At 50.8% G+C, this 20,452-nt stretch overlaps 1 protein-coding gene across 1 annotated transcript in view; it reads left to right on the forward strand.

Annotated features, from left to right (window-relative positions):
* The window catches only part of CSMD2 (CUB and Sushi multiple domains 2), a 590,124-nt gene that overhangs the window by 311,248 nt on the left and 258,424 nt on the right, over window positions 1–20,452 (forward strand). The window contains exons 13-14 of the mRNA XM_029945853.1: window positions 7,237–7,340; window positions 10,664–10,776. Of these exons, the coding sequence (XP_029801713.1) occupies window positions 7,237–7,340; window positions 10,664–10,776 (217 nt within the window). The remainder of the gene's footprint in view (window positions 1–7,236; window positions 7,341–10,663; window positions 10,777–20,452) is intronic.

Genomic DNA, 20,452 nt, shown 5'->3' on the forward strand with positions numbered 1-20,452 from the left:
GTGCATGAATGAGCCAATGAATGGATGAAAGGCTTTGCTATTACTCTCAAAGCCTCCAAAACTCAACCTGAGGTAATGACAGTTCCAGAACCCCTGAAAGTTCTCAGTCTCTGCCCCTGGGCTTTCTTTCCCGGCCTTCTCCAACGCCTCCTCAAGGGAGCTCCCAGGGTTAAGGTCAGCCTTCCCACTGGCCTCCCTTTCTCCCCAACCTCAAGAGCCACCTCTCCAGGCCTGCTCTGGGCCATTAGCAAGACACGGCCAGGAATTACCATGCAAGCTGTACCCAGGGAAAGGGAGTTCCCTCCCTTTCATGGAGCTAATGGTCAAACTGACAGTAGCACTAGTAAACTGAGGCTGGGTGGGCCAAGGTCTGCCCCTAGGGCCTCAAAGAAGTGCTCAGAGGCAGAATAGGGAAGTAGGACTGGAGCAGACCTGGTGGAAGGGAGCTCTGATGAGCTGGGAAGGGGCGGACAAGGCCACTTAAGCCTAGGATTTCCTTGCCAAGATGCTGAGCTTTACTCTGGGGATCAAGAGTTGGCAAACTTTTCTACGGTGTTGAAAACCTTTCTTCACAACCTGTAGCTAGTGGGTTGTGATTGGCTCAGCACTACAGAAAATGCCTCTACAGAAGCTTCAACAAACACAGTTTATTCCTTATAGACCAAAGGCCCCATGGTGAAGAATCCAAGGTTGGTTTCATAGTTCATGCAGGGTCTCAGACACCTTCTGTTTGTCCCTCTGCCATTCTCTGTGTGCAGCTCTTGTCCTCATGGTCATAAGAAGGCCGCTCCACCTGGGTCCTCACATCTGTATTCCAGGAAAGTAAGGAGAAAGATGGGTAAATGCCCAGAGGGCTCCTCAGCTCATGTCTCATTGCCCAGAATCCTGTTGCTTAGTGGTCCTTAGCTCTGAGGTTAGCTAGGTACATTGCCGCACTCCAAAGTCAGAGTTCTGTTAGAACTAAATGGAGGGGCAGACATTGAGTAAACCACAGTCCATGTCTGTCACATGTCATAGAATCCCAAAATATGAACTAGATCAAGAGGAGCTGCTTTGGTTGGAGGAGGGCTCTGCCCACTCTGGCTCCCTGTCCACCTGTGTTGGTGGGCGCTGAAGCACCTTCCCGGAACCCGTGGTGCCTAGGAAGTCAGTTTGAAAGACCTTGCTTTAGGCCAGAGATCAGCACACTTTTTTTCTGTAAAGAGCTAGATGATAAATATTTTAGGCTTTAAGGACCATATGAAGTTTCCATTACATATTCTTCTTTGTAATGGTTTATTTGTTTTTTAAATCTTTTAAAATGTAAGAACACTTCTTAACTCAAGGGGCCATACAAACACAGGCCAATTTCATCCCACCCCTATTCTAAAGGATCCTGGGGCACAGAGCTTTGGGGACAGACTGAGGGGAGCCCACGGGGAGGCTGTGACAAAGATTCACTCATTGGAGAAAACTGCCTCAGGCTGGGTCTCTGGGATTCCAGCTCCCTCCCCTACCCCACCCAAAATGTCTGTGAGCAGTCAGATCCTCTGTAGCCTTACAGAGGCATTGGGCACAGGCTGGCAGGCCTGGGGTCCCTGTTCTTTGGGAGGCCCTGGGCAGTGTTCAGGAAGCAAGGAATGGGGCGCCTGGGTGGCTCAGTGAGTTAAGCATCTGATTTTGGCTCAGGTCATGATCTCAGGGTTTGTGAGTTCAAGTCACCGCATCAGGTGAGATTGAGCTCCACTTCGGTAACCCCTGCTTCTCTCTCTTTCCGTCTGCCTCTTGTGGGATTCCCAATCTCTGTCTGTCTGTCTCTCTCAAAAAATAAATAAATAAAAAATAAAAGTAATGTTTAAAAAAAAAAAAAGGAAGCAGAGAGTGTCCTCCAGGGCCCAGGGTGGGCATGGCCTGTGGTCTCACTCCCATCCCCCACTGTTCCCAGGAAGGCAGCTGTGTGCTCAGGTCATAGTCTCCAGGCTCCTGCCCGTCCTGGGCCCTGTACCAGCCTCCTGGCAGGTCTCCCTGCCTCCCGGCCTCCCTTCCTGCTGAGTTACAGCTTCCCCTCATCTTCACCATCAAGTCCAGACCACCTGCTCCGGCCTGCCAGGCAAAAGCCAACTGCAGACAACGCCAGACTCCTCTCACCCCTCACTCACTGCCTTCCCTGCTCTTTGTTCCTAGTTCATCATTCACTGGATTTACTAGACAGAGACCACACCCCCCTCTGTCCTGAGAGGCCCAGCACACACCCCTTCTCAGGTACCCCCTGTCATTTCCCCCTTCCTGGCCATCCCCAGCAGTCACCATCCACACCACACTCTCAGCATTGGGATTCTGCTGCCAAACTGCCAGGCAAGCGAGGGAACGCCGGGGAAGCGGCTAGCTCAGTGCGTGGCACATGGCAGGCACTCAGTAACTCTGTCCTAGATGACGGGTTCATCTACTCATTTATCTAATGGGTGTAAATTGGGTGTCTGAGCTGTATACAAACATGCCTCTTTGATCACGCCTATTTCATGTGCTGCCACTCTCCTGTCTCGGAAAGACATTTTGCAAGTGTGATTGATGTGCATGTTAGTTAATGAGTCATTATAGGATCGTGTCTTTAAACAAAGGCCAAAGAGAGGAGGGAAAACAAATGAAAGCATCAGTATATTGTGCACTGGGGGCCTGTCCCAAAACTGAAGTGTTACGTCTGTTGTACAGTCTACTTGGTGTAATTAGCTCTGGCGTTAGGTCAGATGCTCTAAAATGCAGTTCACATCCATGGATGCTCTAACCAGTGATGTGAATCATTTTATGGCTCTGGGTTCTGGCCTTCAAAGCAATATCTTCCCATTATAGACATAATAATCATACACTGCCTTTTCGGGAGGTGGCTTGGTGAGCCAGTGTCCTCTGCCCCAGGCCTTCCTGGAAGGGAGTGATGGTGACAAGAATGTGCATCCAGGGCCATTGGTCCTTGCAGAGGCCAGGCCCCTCTTCCTGCAGAAGGCACTGCTGGCCTTGACAGGATTTTGTGCACAGCAAGTGTCTGCCATGCTGCTGGGATTCAGCAAAAGAACTTAGGGAGGGTTGGAAAGGGTAAGTCATGGTTCCTACCCAATGGACCTGAGATCTCACTGGGGCTGCTTCGTGAGGCAGTGAGTGGCAAAGAGCCTGGCCTCCTGCGGCCTGGTGAGCCCCAGTTCTACCATGCAGCTGTGTGACATTAGGCAAGTTGCCTAACCTCTCTGGGTCTGGGCTTTCCCATTTGTAAAATGAAGGTATTCATAGTAGCTACTGTTGTGAGTAGACCTGAATTGATGCATCTCAAGTGCTCAGAGCAGAGTCAAGCATGCTGTAGGGTCAGTGCTCACGGTGAAGAACTCTCATTAAGAAAAAGATGATCAAAAACTGTGATTAGGTGTCTCAAAGAGTCTCCTAGGCCAGGGGGCGGCCAACTAGCATTGCTTGCTTTTGTAAACCAGGTTTTACTAGAGCACAGCCACCCCCAGCCGCATGTACACTGTCTGTGGCTGTGTTCATGCTGCAACAGCAGAGGTGGGGAGTTGCAACAGACGTCATATGGTCTGCACAGGGGAAAACATTTACTCTCTGGCCCTTTACAGGAAGAGTGTGCCAGCTTTCATTCTAGATGGTAACTCCTATGGGGGTCTGGGAGCCTAGCAATCTGTCCGTGCTGGACAACTGGGAGGGTTTTGGAAAATGTTCTCTGATTTAGCACTGACTGAGCCCCTGGCATATGCCTGGCACATGTATTGGAGGAGCAGGTGAGCAGATCAGTGCCAATACAGCAGGTGAGTGCTGACACAGAGGTGAGGAAGGGTGTTGGAGCCGTTGGAGAAGACGGGTTTCCGGGATGGGACACTGCTAGGGGAGCCCTTGGGGAAAGGAAGGGTCTGTGCAAACCAGAGTCGTGAATGGGCCCGTTGGAGGGATTCCCGGGAGCCGAGGGAGCCACACGGTCTGTACGCTGAGAAGGGCAGCAGGGAGCAGATGCCCAGGGCCCCTCAATGTGTGTCTGGCTGGGAAATGGTGACATTATTCTTGTAGGACAGGACCAGGGAGGGTGAGAAGGGATGGAGTTTCCGGCCCAAGCGGATGGTCCTGCAGTGATGCCATTGGCCATCAGGAAGCGTGGGGGCCGGTCTTGCCTGGCAATGGGAAAACCAGAGGGGCTAAGGCATCCCACTCACTGTGGACAGTTACCTGCCATCTCCTCTTTCCTAACGCACCCCACCCACGGCCTGCTGCAGGCACACATACCCCCTCACCCACAACAGAGCTGCAGCCCAGACATCGCTCTCCTGGCTTCCCACCAGCCCTCAGTGCTGTCGCTGCTAAAACAAAAATCACACGTCACACCTTTGCTCACAAATCGTCCATCACTTCCCCTTGTCTTTAGGACAAAGCCCAAATCCGTAGCATGACAGACAGCCTTTCCTAATCTGGTCCTCCCACTTCCTCGCATCACCAGCCTCCACTTCCTCTGCGTTAAGCCACTGCAGATAGGTTAGGCATCTCTGTACCTCTGCCTGTTCACCTGCTCCTCCCTCTGCCTGCATGGCTTTCCCTTCCTCATCCATTTAGCGAACTCAAGTTCATCTCCCAAACTCAGCCCAGGCTTTATTTCCTTTGGAAAGCGTTTCTTCCAGCCAGTGGCACTTCATCTACTCTGCCATCCTGTTCTGTGCTCGAGGGTGTTCTTGTAACAGATGCTCTCCTCCATGAACGCCATGCCCCGTGCAAAGGGGTCCTCAGAAGTGGTAGCCGGGCTGATGAGTCAGTGCAGCAGCTGCTGGCCTCTGAGGTCCCTGAAGGCACCTGGGGGAGAGGCCATCCTGGCACCCTAGCAGTCTGTGGGTTTGCACAGAGAAGGCCTGCCTAACAAGGAAAAACCGTCCATGAGAATTCTCTACTCCTTGGGTCTTAGAATAGAACACAAGAGGACACCTCCAGCCTCCCCACTGGGAGATGGAAGATCTTCATCAGATTGGAACCACAGATGAATGGCTAAAGAAGATGTAGGGTGTGTGCGCGTACACACACACACACACACACACACACACACACACAATGGAATATTACTCAGTGTAAAAGAGAATGAAATCTTGCCATTTGCAACAATGTGGATAGAGCTAGAGAGTGTAATGCTTAGCGAAGTAAGTCTGTCAGTGAAAGACAAATAACATATGATTTCACCCATACGTGGAATTTAAGAAACAAGACAAACAATCATAGCAGGGGGAAAAAAGAGAGAGACAAACCAAAAAACAGACTCAAGCACAGAGAACGAACTGATGGTTACCAGAGGGAGAGGAGCATGGGGGAAGTAGGTGATGGAGATTAAGGAGCTCACTTGTCCTGATGAGCACCAGGTGTTGTGTGGAAGTGTTGAATCACTATATTGTACACCTGCAAGTAATATCACACTGTAGGCTAACTAACTGCGATTTAAATAAACCCTTGAAAAAAAAATGAAACAGATAAAATGAGACCCAGATTAGCCATCAGGGGTGGTGCCTCTCTATGTCCTGTCTTCATGAATGGCACTACCATCCGCCTGTTCAGAGACCCACAAGTCATCCTGAATCCCTCCCTCTCCCTTGGTCCCCATACCCATCCAGTCACAAAGCCCTAACTATTGCTAGGACCTGTCTCTCTTTTCTAGCACCCCCACCCCCTTGCATCGCTCCCCTAGTTGAGTACAAATGTCTGGAACCGTCCTCTGGCCTCACTCCTGCCACCTCTGTTTCCACACGAGCAGCCAGACTGATGTTTTTCTCAAACACCCATGTGCCCCTGCCACCCACGTTTTTTTTTAGTTTATTGTCAAATTGGTTTACATATAGCACCCAGTGCTCTTCCCCATAAGTGCCCTCCTCCATCACCACCACCTCTTTTCCCCCCTCCCCCTTCCCCTTCAACTCTCAGTTCATTTTCAGCGTTCAATAGTCTCTCAAGTTTTGCGTCCCTCTCTCTCCCCAACTCTTTCCCTCTTCCCCTCCCCAAGGTCCTCCATTAGGTTTCTCCTGTTCTCCTGTTAGACCTATGAGTGCAAACATATGGTATCTGTCCTTCTCTGCCTGACTTATTTCGCTTAGCATGACACCCTACAAATGGCCATATTTCATTCTTTCTCATTGCCATGTAGTACTCCATTGTGTATATATACCACGGTTTTAAACTTTTTACCACCTTTCCCTCAGGATAAACTCCAACTCTTTGGGGTAGGGGAGATTATTAGACCCTTTGGACTCTGCTCCAGGAAAATTTCTCAAGTTACAGACCTTCCTGAGTCATGTCCTTGCACCGAAGCTCCAACCGCATTGTCCCCCAGAGTGAAACAGCTGGCAGGTGTGCTCAGTGTGCAGCTCTTCCATCGACAGTGAACACTTGTAATGGAATGTCCCATCTCTGCCACAGCTCAGGCCCTGTGCCTCTGGCTCCTTGCAATGGCCCCTCCCTCTCCCAGCATCCCCCTGTGGCCCATCTTCAGTAGCCTCCAGAACCCTCAGCACCATCATGGATGGTCTTCCTCCTCCCCCCCACCACAGGCCCCTCTGTGCACCTGCAGCCTTCACTGGGGCACCAATCACCTGGCATGGTGGTTCCCGGTGTACTTTCTGTCTCTCCCGCTCACCAACAGCAGGGACCATGCTCAGTGTTGAAACCCCGCCTCCTAGACCTGGCATCTGCTATGTGCTTAGCAAATATTGTGGAAGGCAGGACTGAAACAAGAGAGAAGAAACTTGTTGAAACCTCCTTCCTGGAACATTTATTTATTCCACAAATAAAAGGGGGTAGACAAAAGCAGGCAGAGGAGAGGCGAAGAGAAAGTTCTGCTCCCCAGGTCCCTGAGGGTTAGAGAGTGGAGATGCCACATGTGGCCTGAAAAATTGCCACCAAGTCCAGGGGATTTCTGTGCATTAAAGCATGAAGAAAGAATCTAATCTTGTCACAGGCAGCCAGATGTGCCTGATGTTGCCATGACAGTCCTCAGAATTGGCCAGATGTGCTGTGAACATCTTTGGTAAACATCAGGGGACCCCAGAGACTATGGCCTGAAAATAGTTCATGCTCCAAAAGGTGGCATGGAAATGCTCAGTTTGGATCAGGGGTTATGTGGGGTGATATCACGGGGACTCTGGGCATCAGGACCCAAGGAGGGAACTTCTCACTGTCCTCACAGCTGTACAAGTGTCTCTTGGCAGCCCCTGCCTGTCCTCTAATCCCATGCTCCCTCCCTAGGTGATCAAGCTGGCCTTTGAGGACTTCGACTTGGAGAGGGGCTATGACACCCTGACGGTCGGGGACGGCGGGCAGGACGGGGACCAGAAAACTGTTCTCTACGTGTGAGTGAAGCGGGGCTGTGGTCAGGAGGGTGGGAGCACATGCCCCTGGCCCAGGGGTAGTGGGACAGTGCATTGTGTCCTGCCTGGTCCCCAGGCCACACCATGTCAAGGACAGGGGTCCTGCTGTGCAGCTGGTTTCAGCCTCTCTGTCCCAGAGCCCTGGCCAAATTCTCCCAGTAAGAGTGTACGGAATGGGCCATTTCTCAGGGAACAGGGGAATTCAAGGGTTCGTGTGCATGCCTGCGACATTCCACACGATGGTCTCCTTTTGCCTTCCACCAGTTTCTCCTCAAGGCCATGTCCATCCGTGGCAGTCTGACTTGAGACGGAGATGGTAGAAGTGTTTTGCTAACCTCCCCACATGCTCAGAACTGTCTGGGAAGTGGATGATTTCAGGAATCTGGGACCATATACATATAATGGCCTCATTTCCTGACCCAGGAAAGGCTAGTGTCGTGTGGTCTGGTCAAGGGAGAGGATGACATTGGGCTGTCCTGAGATTCCGTTGTGTTGGGTCTTGCATCTGGTGGGGGGCATTAGCTCCTCCTTTGCCCACCACCACTAGCCTGTCATAAACGTAGGAAAACACTCCTGTTCAGTGCGCGTGGCCCAGCACAGACAGCCTGATCTTCCTCCTCTCCCCTGCCCAGAAGGCGGGGAGGAGAGGGAAGAGGGTTTCATGTACACCAAACATCCACTGTGTGCCCAGGCACGGGGAGGGGAATCTTCACATCAGATATCTCATTTAATTAGTTAATATCCCCATATAACGGGAGGGGAAACTGAGGCTCAAAGGTTGCAAAGCTAGTTGGAGGCAGAACTAGCCCTTGAGTTCATGCCTTTTGACTTTAGTCAAGGACAGCATCCCATGCCACACATTCCCCTTCCCAACTAGACTAGCCCCAGGCTAATGCCCTCTGCTTTTAATGCTGAAGGAGAAATGGCTATTCAGGAATAGCTTCTGTGTCCAGGAGCTGTTCTGTTCTGGGCACTTCCCACACCTTCCCCACACCTGCCAGAGAAGATCCTGTCAGGACAGTTAAATGACTCATGACATTGCCCTCTGAATCAGGTGACATGGCTGGGACTTGGAATCTCTTAGGAGAAAGAAATGGAATGTGAGTCTGAAGGACATCCCCTCCCCCCCACCTACTCCACTGTATTCCAGAGAAACAGAACCAATAGGATGTGCACAGAGAGCAAGGGATTTATTTTAAGGAATCGGTTCACATGATAATGGAGAATGACAAGCCCCTAGATCTGCAGGGTGAGTCGGCAAGCTGGAGACCCAGGAGAGCTGATGATGTAGTTTTAGTGCAAAGGCCAGCAGCTCCAGACCCAAGAGGAGCCGGTGTTTCCATTCAAATCCAAGGCAGGAAAAGGAGAGAAAAAAAAAAAGCATTGTCCCAGCTGGAAGTCTGGCAGGCAGCAAGAGTTCTTTTTGTTCATTGTAGGACTTCAACTGATTGGACAAGACTCACCCATATTGGGAGGGGCCATCTGCTTATTCAGCCTACCAATTTAAATGTTAATGTCATCCAAAGGCACCTTCACAGAAACTATCAGAACAATGTTTGGCCAGATATCTGGGTACTCCATGGCCCAGTAAAATTGACACATAAAACTAGCCATCATACCCCCTTCCTTCTGTTGGTGGATCCCCATCACTCATCTGCCCTGTATGGTATATCACCTCAGTGTGTCCAGAAGGCCAGGATCCCAGTGCTGTCTCCTTTTAGGACAAAATCCCAGTGCACTCTGTCATAGAGAGAACCTTCCAAACAGCAGAGCTGAAAAGATTCTTAGGGATCATGCAACCCAAACCCCTCATTTAACATGATATAAAAAAGCCCAGAGTGGCTCAACCATTTGCCCAGGTCCCCACAGCTAATGAATGGCAGTACCACGGCTTGTACCCAGGTCTCTAGACCTGTCTAGAGCTCCCAACAAATTCTGTAACAGCCCAAGGGCTCTCTTCCCACATTCCTATCTCTGTAGGCCAATGTCAATCTCAAACTTCAGGGAAACACTCACAAAACAGTTGGACTCCTCTTTGTTGTCATTGTTGGGTCAAACAGAGTCTGCCACTTTAGAGTCAGGAGCCAGCCCTGGCTTGGCCTCAATCCTTACTACAGAATGCCAGCACCCTAGCCCAGCGACGTCACATGGGCCAGGCTGGTGTACCCCAGGTGTAGCTCCATCCCCAGGGCACTCGTGCTGTTATTATCATCTCTGCAGCCAACTCAGTGGTGAATTACATTGGTTGATTTTTCTAATATTAAGCCAACCTTGCATTCCTGGGATAAACCCAGTTTGGTGTTTTACTATTATTATTGTTATAAATGCCTGTATTTGATTTGCAAATATTTTGTTTAGTAATTTGCTTCTATTTTGTTAGTGAGATTGGCCTTTGTTTCTCATATTAACCTTGCCAGGTTTTTTCCATCAAGATATTGTTAGCCTCATAAAATGATTTGGCAAGTGTTTCCTCTCTTTCTAGCTATCTCTATCTATCTATCTATTATTAGCAAAGGTTAAAATAACTCAGGAATGGAGCAGAGATTAAGACCCATGGATCCAATCACACCATCTACAACCAACCCCCAAACTGTGCTGGTGATTTGTCTGGTCTCAGCAGCAAGAGGAAGCCACGTTCCTTATGGAAACCCCAGCCTACGCAGGGGACTCTGGCTCTGCCACTCTTTATCAGGCTGACCTTGGGAAAGACACTGCCCATTCTGCATCCTGGCCTTCTCGTCTGTTCAGTGGGGATTACGCAACCCCTACCTCCCTGACCTACTAGAATCATTAAATAAGATAATAGATGGAAATTTGTCTGGTTTGTTTAGGTGTTTGGTAAATGTGAGTTGAATAAGAATCCTCCCCATGCTTAGACTCTGTTATTCAGAGAGAATGTGGCCCCAGAGTGGCAGCTGCATTTTAAGACTTCCTTCATATATGGAATGGAAAGAGATGTCTCATTCAAAGGAATGGCTGGTCTCCGACTCTGGGAATGGGTCTCTGTGTCTTTTCTGCAGTACAGTTCCCATGAGAGATCGAAGGTGGCAGGAGTGTAGACACCCCTTCATTAGATCTGACCATAGCTCTCTCTTCCCCAAAGCAAGGATACAGATCCCCCCTCTCAAGCCCCATCCGTGGCTGAAGGGGAGAGGGGGTGAGTCTTGCCACCCCTGGAGCACATGCTCTGGGCTCCAGAGTCAAACACTGTGGGGCCCAGGATTTGCCTGAGTGGCCGGGGCATCTAGTCATCCAGTGGGGTACCATAGTGGAGTACACGCCTCTAAGTCTCTCTCTCCTGACAGCCTGACAGGTACGTCAGTGCCCGATCTCATTGTCAGCACCAACCATCAGATGTGGCTCCTCTTCCAGACCGACGGCAGTGGCAGCTCCCTGGGATTCAAGGCTTCGTACGAAGGTAACTGCCCTTGCGGAACCAGTACACTCACTGTGGAGTCAGACTTGGGGTCTGGATATGGAGTCAGCAAGTCCTGGTTCTGCCCCGCGCTAGCTTCCTGTCTCCTTCGGCACGTTGTCCGACTTCTCTGAGCCTCAGCCCCCTTCCTGCACTGGGTCCCTTGGATTGTTTTGAGGATTATCTGGGATAAAGCACTTGAGGTGCAGACCACATGGCACCAGGAGCATGCATTAGTTTCATCCGCAATTCATACCTGGCTTGTGTAGACCTTTAAAAGACCCCATAAACTTTTGGAGCCTCACTTATTTTTTAACCTTTAGACTGGAGGCAGTAGCTTCCCAAGCTCCTCTATATGGGTGTCATAGTGGTGAGTAACTGCACCTAGGGCTGGGGACACACACACACACACATACTGGTGGCCATAGGAGGGCACGAATGAGGATGGCCTGCATCTACTGGGAATCAGCATTCAGGGATCAGCAAACCCTGGGCCCAGGAGAGACCACCACCATCAGCCTTCTGTGCGCTCGCTGATGGCTGCTAATGTCGATCCCCACAGAAAGGGGAGCAGATGCCAACCCCCGGGCATTTGATCAGGCACATTTCTTAGGTGGCAGAGCCTAGCCCAGCACGAGGGGATCTGATGCATCAGATCCAAGGCCGTGCAAGGGGTCCACACTCCAGCAGGGAGACAGAGAAGAAAACATATGAGCTATTACTACTGCGAGAGACCTGGCAAACAGCCAGTGGGAGCACAGAGAAAGAGGCGTTCATCCTTCGTGTGGCGTCAGGAAAGGCTCTGTCCAGAAAGTGCACCTTGAGTCTTGAAAATGACTCGGTGGCTATCAGAGAGACGGGGGGCAGGGGATGAGAGAGGGAAAGTATTTCCCCACCCCCGTCCGGAGACCTGGTAATTCTACAGGAGGTGCATTCGTTTCCTACAGCCACTCTGAAAAAGGCCCATGAACTGGGGGGCTTAAAAGAACAGAAATATATTCTCTCCCTGTTCTGGACGCCAGGACAGCGAAGGTACTGTTCTAAGAATGGGAAGCCTGTGTCGAGGTGACACAGGACAGCAGAGAACACCTGTGGGGTGACAGACAGGTGCTGGGTCCGCAGCCTGGTTCTCTCACTTTCCAGCTCCACGCCAGGTCAGGGAGCCTGTCACGTGCTCTGTTTCTTCCTCTGTGACACGGATATACTAATACACCCTAGGTCACAGGGCATCTGTGAACAGCAAGTTTGATAAAGGATGGGAAAATAAGAATGGCACTGCAATTGTGAGTGACTAGGGAGTGGGGACACAGGTAGTCAAACTAGCGGGTCTTTGGGTACACAGAGTTACATACACGCAGCAGGGGGGCAGCAGAGGGTCGTCAGGAGACCCCACCACAAGGCCAAGCTCTGACACTCAACCACTTGGAAAATGGAAGTGGATTTGGACTCAGAGTTCCAAAAGTTTCCCCCATTTCTGAATTCTCTGCATGTGCAGTAGTCAATGTTTCCAAAAGTGGTGAGAAATGATCCTGTGCCACCCACATGCCCTTAATCTGTCCATATTTTATCAGTGGCATGGATAAGACATAAATAGCATGAGCCAGAAAGGGACGACAGTGTAGCAGTCAGCAAACAATGTGCAGGACGACCTCAATGGGGCGGAGCAATTGCCCAAGCTATCAGGATCAGATGAAGTAGGAATACCATGTCCTCTGCTAGGGTCCAAGGACTAAGCACGTGGAATTTACCTCAGGGAATTAGTTGTGCTTTATTCTGTTCTGAGCAGGCATTGAGAATTGGGTTTAATTGTGGGGACAGGGAGGGAGAGGGCTGAAGTAAGGGCAGTGATGAAGGTTAACAGCCCCCTGAAAGTCTATTCAGGGGAAGAACTGAGAGCTTTGTGTAAATATTGGAAGGGCTGTCACGCGGGGGAGGAATTAGCCTTGTTTGGTGTGGTTTCACCAGAGAAGAAAGGGGCAGAACATTGAATGCCCCCATTATGTGTCGGGACCTTTATGCTAATTTTCTCAAGGTTTTCAAACTGTCGTGTAAAGACTTAGGGTACCCTCAGGGACCACCAGGGTCGGTAGGGGGTGTCTAGCAAGGAGGCCTCTGCCACTGCCTCCGTGTCTTCTCCATTCTTTTCTGTTCCTTCTAAGCCTTCTTTTACGAGGGGATTTGTGACTAAACATCAGTTTGAGAAACTCTGCTTCGTCTCACTAAGTGTGATATCTAGCGGATGGCTGCCCTTTTGTACACGAGGAATCTGAAACTCAGAAGGGCAGAGTGGCCTGCCCAGGGTCACACCAGGTCTGGAACCTGGAAGAACTGAGGTTCGACTCCCTGTCTCTGGCTTCAAAGCCTACGATTTTCCCACTCTACCGGGGGTCTCCAAAGTGACAGAATTTCAATCCCTTATAAAATCTTCATAGAAGCCAAAGCTTTGCCCTGGTCAAATGGGTCATAGAGCATGAGCCCAGGCTCCTCATTACTGATGGTCAGGGTTTTGTTCCTGAGTTCATGTGTCCATCCTGCCCAGCCTGGACTGATTATCCTGTCCCGTGAGCAACATGCCGCTGGGCGCTGAGACTGCAGCAGTGAGCTGCCTGGGCCGGAAAAGAAAACCAAAGCACTCTAAAAACATCCACTGTGGGACTGTGAGTCACAGACTAGGGGGCAGCAGGACCTCGGACCCCTGGCAGATCAGGAAGACTGCGTGTTATGTACATGGCCAACCCGCAGGGGCCACATGGTTTCTGCTCACAGAGGCAGCCTGCTCTGTGAAGAGAAAACGGGGTCTGGAAGTGGGCCAGACCTGGCAAATCCCAGCATGGTCCCTGCTCTGGGACTGGCCAAGTCATAGGCTCTGTCTGAGCCTCAGTTTTGCACTCAAGAAACGGAGATGATTATGGTGACTATAGCGCCTTGAGACGAGAGTGAAATGGGGTCACAGAGAGCTCCTTGCAGGGTGCCTGGTGTAAAGAGGCACCTTCCCCAGGGGCCACTAATGTTCTTCTGTACCTGAGTCTTCCATGATCGGCACTGTTCCCCACTCCGGGGCATGTCCGCCAGAGCACATGGCTCCTTGCCTGTCCTGCAGGTGGCCTGGGCTTGCGCTGCTAGGCCTGGCGCTGGGTCCCCGCCTCCCACCTGTGCTTAGCACCTGGCCCCCCACTCCTCACACTGGCTGAGAAATGAGATGGTTCACTGTGGCCACAGTGCTGTAGGAAGCGGAGGCAGAGGGGCGGAAGGTCACTGAGAGCCTGGAGGCCTCGTAAAGAGTTTGCACTTTGTTCACAGGGAAGAAGAACATGTGAATTGTTAAATGTAGGGATGAGATGGCCTTTCCCTTCATGTCCCATCCACCTTAGACCTTTTATTTGAGGGTAAAAACCATCAGTCTTGTACCTTCATGGTGAGGAGCCCCGTCTACTGTGAATAAAGCTGGGTCTGTTGCCTTACCATTGTGACTTCCTGTCCTGGAAGCTTTTGTCACCCATGGTGTCCTGGGTGTCCACCATCTCTCTGGCTGGCCCTCACTGCCCCTGCAGAGCAGGCCTTCCTCAGGGTCTCTCCTCAGCTTGCTGTCCTCTTTCTTCTAGAACCTTCCACAGTTAATTGCATCCACTCCCATATCTTCCATCTCAACTGAAACACCAGTGCCTTCAAATCTGTTCCCCATTTGCAGTCTTCCTGTGACACAGTTTATATGCTTTTCCCTCAGACATCTCAAACCCAAGGCATGCATGTTAGTCTTCTTGGGCAGATATAACAAAATGCCATAGTCAGAGGGCTGAAACAGAAATTTATTACCTCACAATTCTGAAGCCTAGAAGTCCAAGATCAAGGTTCTGGTTGATTCAGTTTCTGATCTGGGCTGGCTTCAGATAGCAGCCTTATTACTGTGTCCTGATGTGGCCTTTCCTGGGAGGGAGGGTGGGGACAAGCTCTCTGGTGTCTCTTCTTATTAGGACACTAATCCGATTGGCTTTGGGCCCCACCCCCAGGTCTCATTTAGCCTTTATTACTTCCTTAGAGGTCCTATCTCCAAATACAGCCACAGTTGAGGTTAGGACTTCACCATATGAATTTGGGGGAGACACAAGCATTCAGCCTATTAACATCACCCAAACTGAGCTCGCCATCCCCACCCCCATGCCACACCCTCACTCCAGTGTCCTCGTGGTGATGAACTGCACCACCATCCATGTCATCACTGGGCCCCACCTCCTCCTCTTCCTTCTCCCCCTCCCATCTCTGATTTGGTTCCCAGATTGTCAGTCCTCCCTCTGCAGTGCCCCAGCCCCTCTCTCACTCCTGTGGCCGAGGCTGTCATCACCGCTCACTTGAATGGTGGCCCGGGCCTCATCAGCCTCCCTGACTCCAGTCCTCCCCATCCACCATCGGCCACACACATCTCAGTGATCTTTCCAGGATCCACATCCGGCCGAGTTCTCTGCTACTTAAATATTTCTCATGACCTCTCATCGCTCTTAGGGTAATCATTCACATGGTACCCATGGTACCCTAGGCTCTCCATTTACAGTAATTCCAAGCCACGTTCTGGCTCCTGTGAACCCAAAGTGCCCAGTGCCTAGCACACGGCATGTGTTCAGAAAAGTTCCCAGATTAAGGGGCAGTGACTTTCTACACAAGTGCAATCCAACACCCTTCCTCACACCCTCTCTGTCCCCTCACGGCCCACTTTATCACCTCCCAGAGCTCAGATGCAAGAGCCGGGTATTCTTCTTTGTCCCCCTGGCTTTGGGGTCGGACAAACCCAATTCGTAACTGAATTCTGTCATTCATCCTGTGTGTGGTCCTTGCCAGTCCCTCCATATCTTTAGCCTGAGTTTTCTCACCTGTGAAGGTGGACTGATAAACAGTGATCTCACGGGGGTTCTTCTGAGAGCTCAGTGTAGTGAAACTACCAGCATACCAACACAGGGCCAGCATTTAGGAAACAGCGAAAAACCTGCTGCCTTGCCTGCTTCCCCAGGCCCACAGCTCCTCTCCCAACCTGCGCCCATGGCCCAAAGCTTCATGGCCCCATCCTAGTCCTCCTTTTATCTGCTTCTGGGGAATTCCATACAGACCCCTTGGCTCGGTGATGGGAGGATGTGGATGTTCTACAGGTGGCATGAGGCTTTTGTGGGCAGAGACCACCCCCGAGCACTACTGGCCCTGTCATCATCTCTATGTCCTCTGCCCTGGCTCAGGTAAAGAGAAGCTTCCTTGGGGCAGGCAGGTGACACTGCAGTATCAGCTCCCTCCCCTCATTAAAAGTGTGAGCCCCTGAGTGGGAAAATCAGAGGATTTGTTTTCTAGAAATGTTTCCAATTCTGTTCGTCACAATCACAGGTCAGGGTGAGGGAGGGGACTCAAGCTCTGTCATTATCTGAGTACTTGGAGCCTGGAGACTCAGTCCCCCTCCATGGGGGCAGCCAGCTGTAGGAAATGCATTCATAGTTGCAATTGCTTTGCTTCCCAGTAGAACAAGAAATATTTAAGGAACAGGCAATTAGCACTTACCAGAAACATTATAAAATTACATACAACTTGCTAACAAGTTTTAGCATCAATCTGGGAGTCTCCTCGCTTCCTGACTCAGAGCCTGGAATCTGGCAGCCTAATGCTAAATCTGGGGATTTGACTGGCACAGGGGAGGAAGGAGCTGAGACCTTGACCCTGGCAATAATGAAGGAGCAGAGTGGTAGGGAGATTATGTAGAAAGGATGCCCAAGAGCAGGGACTCGTGTTGAAAATGAGGTCACTTGTGTATTCAACATTATTTAAGCTCCTATTATGTGTTGCAGACACTATTCAGGACATTGAGGCCACAAGGACAAGAAGACAATCTCTACCTTCACCTAAGTCATAGCCTATGTTCAGTAGAGTCAAGGAAGTTGGAGAAGATAAGGGAATATCTTGGGGGAGGGGAGGGCTAACTTTGCTTGAGGGCATCAGAGAAGGCTCCCTGGAGGGACAGGTGTCTGGAACCGAGAGTTGTGTAAAGGATGAGAACAAGTTGGTCAGAGGTTCCTGGGAGAACATGAAGTCTGAGAGCGAGTAGGGAAAACACGAGAAGACTAGCCCTCTGTCCCCAGCGCCTCCATCCCCTTCCCTAGAACTTAACGTGCTGGTAGGCACAGGTGTGCTTCCTGAAAGTGATGGCCTCAGAGCTGGGCTGGAAAAAGAGGCCAAGGACAACAGACCAGCATCGTTGGCACCACTCCTTTTTGGACCCTGCCTTGCTTCAAGCACAAGGCCATTTTCAGCCTTCAGTTAGCTCTATTCAGGACACCTCTGCATCTATGTTATCCCCCTGAGCTGAGAGACCCAAACTGCCCAACTTTGGGCAGGAGTAACACAAGACATGTTCCTAAGACACTCCCTGAGTTTCCATGAGACCCTTAAAGCTTTCTCAGGCACGGAGAGCTAGGATTTTGCTAGATGCAGGCAGCAGTTGCCTGCTGTCAGGAAAGCCTAGTGGAATCTATGCTGTACCCAAGTCTGTCCTGGCCCCTGGGAGCGGGGGGTTGGCAAACAACGGAGGATGCTGTACCATTAAAATTTGGCAGGCTGCAAGCGGGCTGCAATAAACTGGCATTATGATACTGAAGAGAAAATTGGCAGGAAGTAATTTGTCCATGAGATATGCTCTCTAAACACACGGGCTTTTGCAAATAGCCAGCTCCAGTTTGGGGCTAATGCAAACAGCTTGGAGGCGACCCCGATGTTCTGTATGTCCACATTTACCCCCCGCCCCTACCCTCCTTCAGCTGTGACATCTCCATGGTAGTGTTGTGGAAGAAGGAGATGGGGAAGGAAGAATGTCACCCACTTCATCCACCCACACTTCCACCCCGTTTGTGACAAACTTCGCAAGGGGATACACAAAAACCCAGATGCACAGACAGAGGCACTATGTCCCTTGCCTCCTTGTACCCTTCCCATCAGAAACAGAGAAGCAGATTGAGATGTGGTTCTAAGGAAATCCATGAGATCCGGGCATGCCCAGGGGCTGTCTTAAGCACCAGAGGTGTCTTGGTCACTCGAAAGGGGTTTGTGCTAATTGAACAGTGGGCCTGGGTCACGTAGTATGCATGAGACACTGTCCTTCGTTCTGGAGATACCGAGGGCCAAACGGATGGGACCCCTGGCTTTAAGGAACGGACAGCCTCCAGGACAGCACGTAGATGACCATCAGTCATTGAATCAGGCTCTTCACAGTGTCCCTCAGACCCTCTCTGTGGTCTCCACTCTCTTCACCATCACTTCCTGCCACCGTGAATTTCCAACTGTTCTCCAGATGCTACACCCTCTTCCTTCATTCCTCCTTCCTGCTTCTTTCCTCCCATCCTTCTCTCTGTCCGCCACTCGTTGTCCTGCAAACATGTACTGAATGTCCCATCCGTGCCTCCCACTCCACTAGAAGCTGGTAGTATAGACTTTTCAAAAATACTGTCTTGGTCCTTAAGAAACTTTAAAACACAGAGAAATGCATGACCAAAATGACAGCAATGGAGCCATGGCAGAAAACTTTCCAAAGGGCTGGGAGTGAGAGAGAAAGATCCCCTAAGTCTGCCTGGGTGATTTGAGGGAAGATCCCAGATTGGGATCCTGATGCTTAAAGGCAATTCCTTGTCCGACAGAGGAGTAGGGGCATTCATTCAGGAAGAGAGGACACAGGTGCCGCATGAGAGCCATGTGAGAGCTGGCGGGGCTCTGCCAGCCACAGGGTAATAATGACTATGGGGAAACACCTACTGGTTACTGGTTACATGCCATGTGCCAGGCATTTTGACAATTGTCTTATATGCATAAGCTCATTAAATCCTCAAAAAACAACCCTGCAAGGTGGGTGTTATTACCATTTCCATTTTACAGATGACAAAAATAGGGCTCGAGGAGAAGAGGAAATGTGCCCAAGGTCTCCTACTTATGTCAGAGCCAGGATTTAGATCCCTGCTCATCACCGTTGCACTGCTTTGCTTCCCCCCAGGCTGCTCAGTTTGGGGGCATATAAATCTCAAGGTCAGTGATGACCAAAGATAAGTCTGGAGTGGGAGGGGGGAGGCAAGGTCCTGTCACACCAAGCAATTAGGGACTTAATCTGTGGGTTTTAGGCAGCCATGAAAGAATCAATGAGTGGGGCATAGTAATGATGGGATTTTTCTTTCTGAGCGATCTCAGCTTGCTTTGCAGAGTACAGAATAGAGGCAAGAGGCAGAGGACCCACTCTCGCCTGATGCCACCATCCCGGTCAAGGGCAGACTAGAACGGTGGAAGAGGGGCTGGAGAGCAGAGGGTGCAGGGATGTTTAGGATGGGGCTGGCATGAGGTGGTTAGTGAGGCCGCAGGTGGGGAGGGGAAGGCCAAATCCAGGCTGCTTCTCAGCAAGCGTCTCTGCCTCTCCCAGCCCCTACTGCGCACCCTCCTCTGCTCTCCCAAAGGTGGTGTGTGGTCAGGTGCACACCTCCTCCCTTGCCCTCATCACTCCCCTTGTACTTACATCTGTACCCATTTGACTGTGACTCTCCAAGGGCAGGGACCAGCATGGCATTGGGCACAGTTTCCGCGCAGTACCTGTTAACTGGACTCACATGTTAGATAGTGTTCTCTGTGTTCTGAGCGATGTACTGAGTCAATACTGCATAACCAACTCCCGTCTCTGTAGGACTGACATTCCAATGGATAGGAAACAGGGGAGCCAACCTAGCAGGCAGCAGGAGCAGGGGGAGAGGGGTTGCAAAGCGGGTGAATCATTCTGTCCCACACACCCACCAGACAGTAAGGGGCTTGAGGGCAGAAACTCTTGTCCTTTTCCCCATTGCTGTGCCAAGTGTCTAGAACAGTAACTAATCACATGAAACAGTGCTTACCAAGGTCAGGCAGTACTGTGATGGAAAAGATGGGGAGCCAGGAGAGGCAAGAAAGTGGGAACCACGTAAGGGCGTTGTCAGAGAAAGCATCGCTGAAGAGGTGGCCTCTTAAGCTAATCCACAGCATGACAAGGGGCCACGTGAAGAGGGGAGGAGAGGAGGTGGTACCCCAGGCTGAGGGCACAGTGACTACAAGGGACAAATGAAGTACCACCTCTTTGGAAAGGCAGCAAGTCACAGCCCAAGCTTGGACACCACCCCCTCCCCTTCCTCCTCCGAGTGGCGCTGTCCTTCTCAGAGCAATCGGATGGTGGGTTTAGAGAGACGCACCATGCAGTCCCTCCTGGACAGACGTCATGAAAGAGGATTCCAATTTGGTATTAGAAATGGAAAAACCCAGGAGAAGGCCGTGAGATTGATCACAGATGATAGGGATAAAGGCGCCGAGCAAAGGGAGAGCAAATACGCCGAGCGGCGAGCCCATCACACTGGAATTCTAGAGCATCTCTGAAGCACTCACCTCATGTTTGCCAGCTTGCTTTTTGCAGGCAAAAGGAGAGAGGGAAAGAGGGAAAGAGAGAAAGAGACAGAAGGAGGGAGTAACACTTATAAAATGGAATTCTATTAACCAGATAACAGAACATTGAATGCATCACTTTCTCCAAGTCAGAATTTGGTTTATCAATTTGCTTTTCTGGGCCCGGATGTCAGACCGAGTCAGCACCTGACTGGGAAGGTCAATGTCAGTTGCCTTTCAGGCAGGCAGAGGAGCGCAGGGAGCCTTCTCCAGGAGG

Source organism: Suricata suricatta, chromosome 8, assembly GCF_006229205.1.
Source record: "Suricata suricatta isolate VVHF042 chromosome 8, meerkat_22Aug2017_6uvM2_HiC, whole genome shotgun sequence".
NCBI lineage: Eukaryota > Metazoa > Chordata > Mammalia > Carnivora > Herpestidae > Suricata > Suricata suricatta.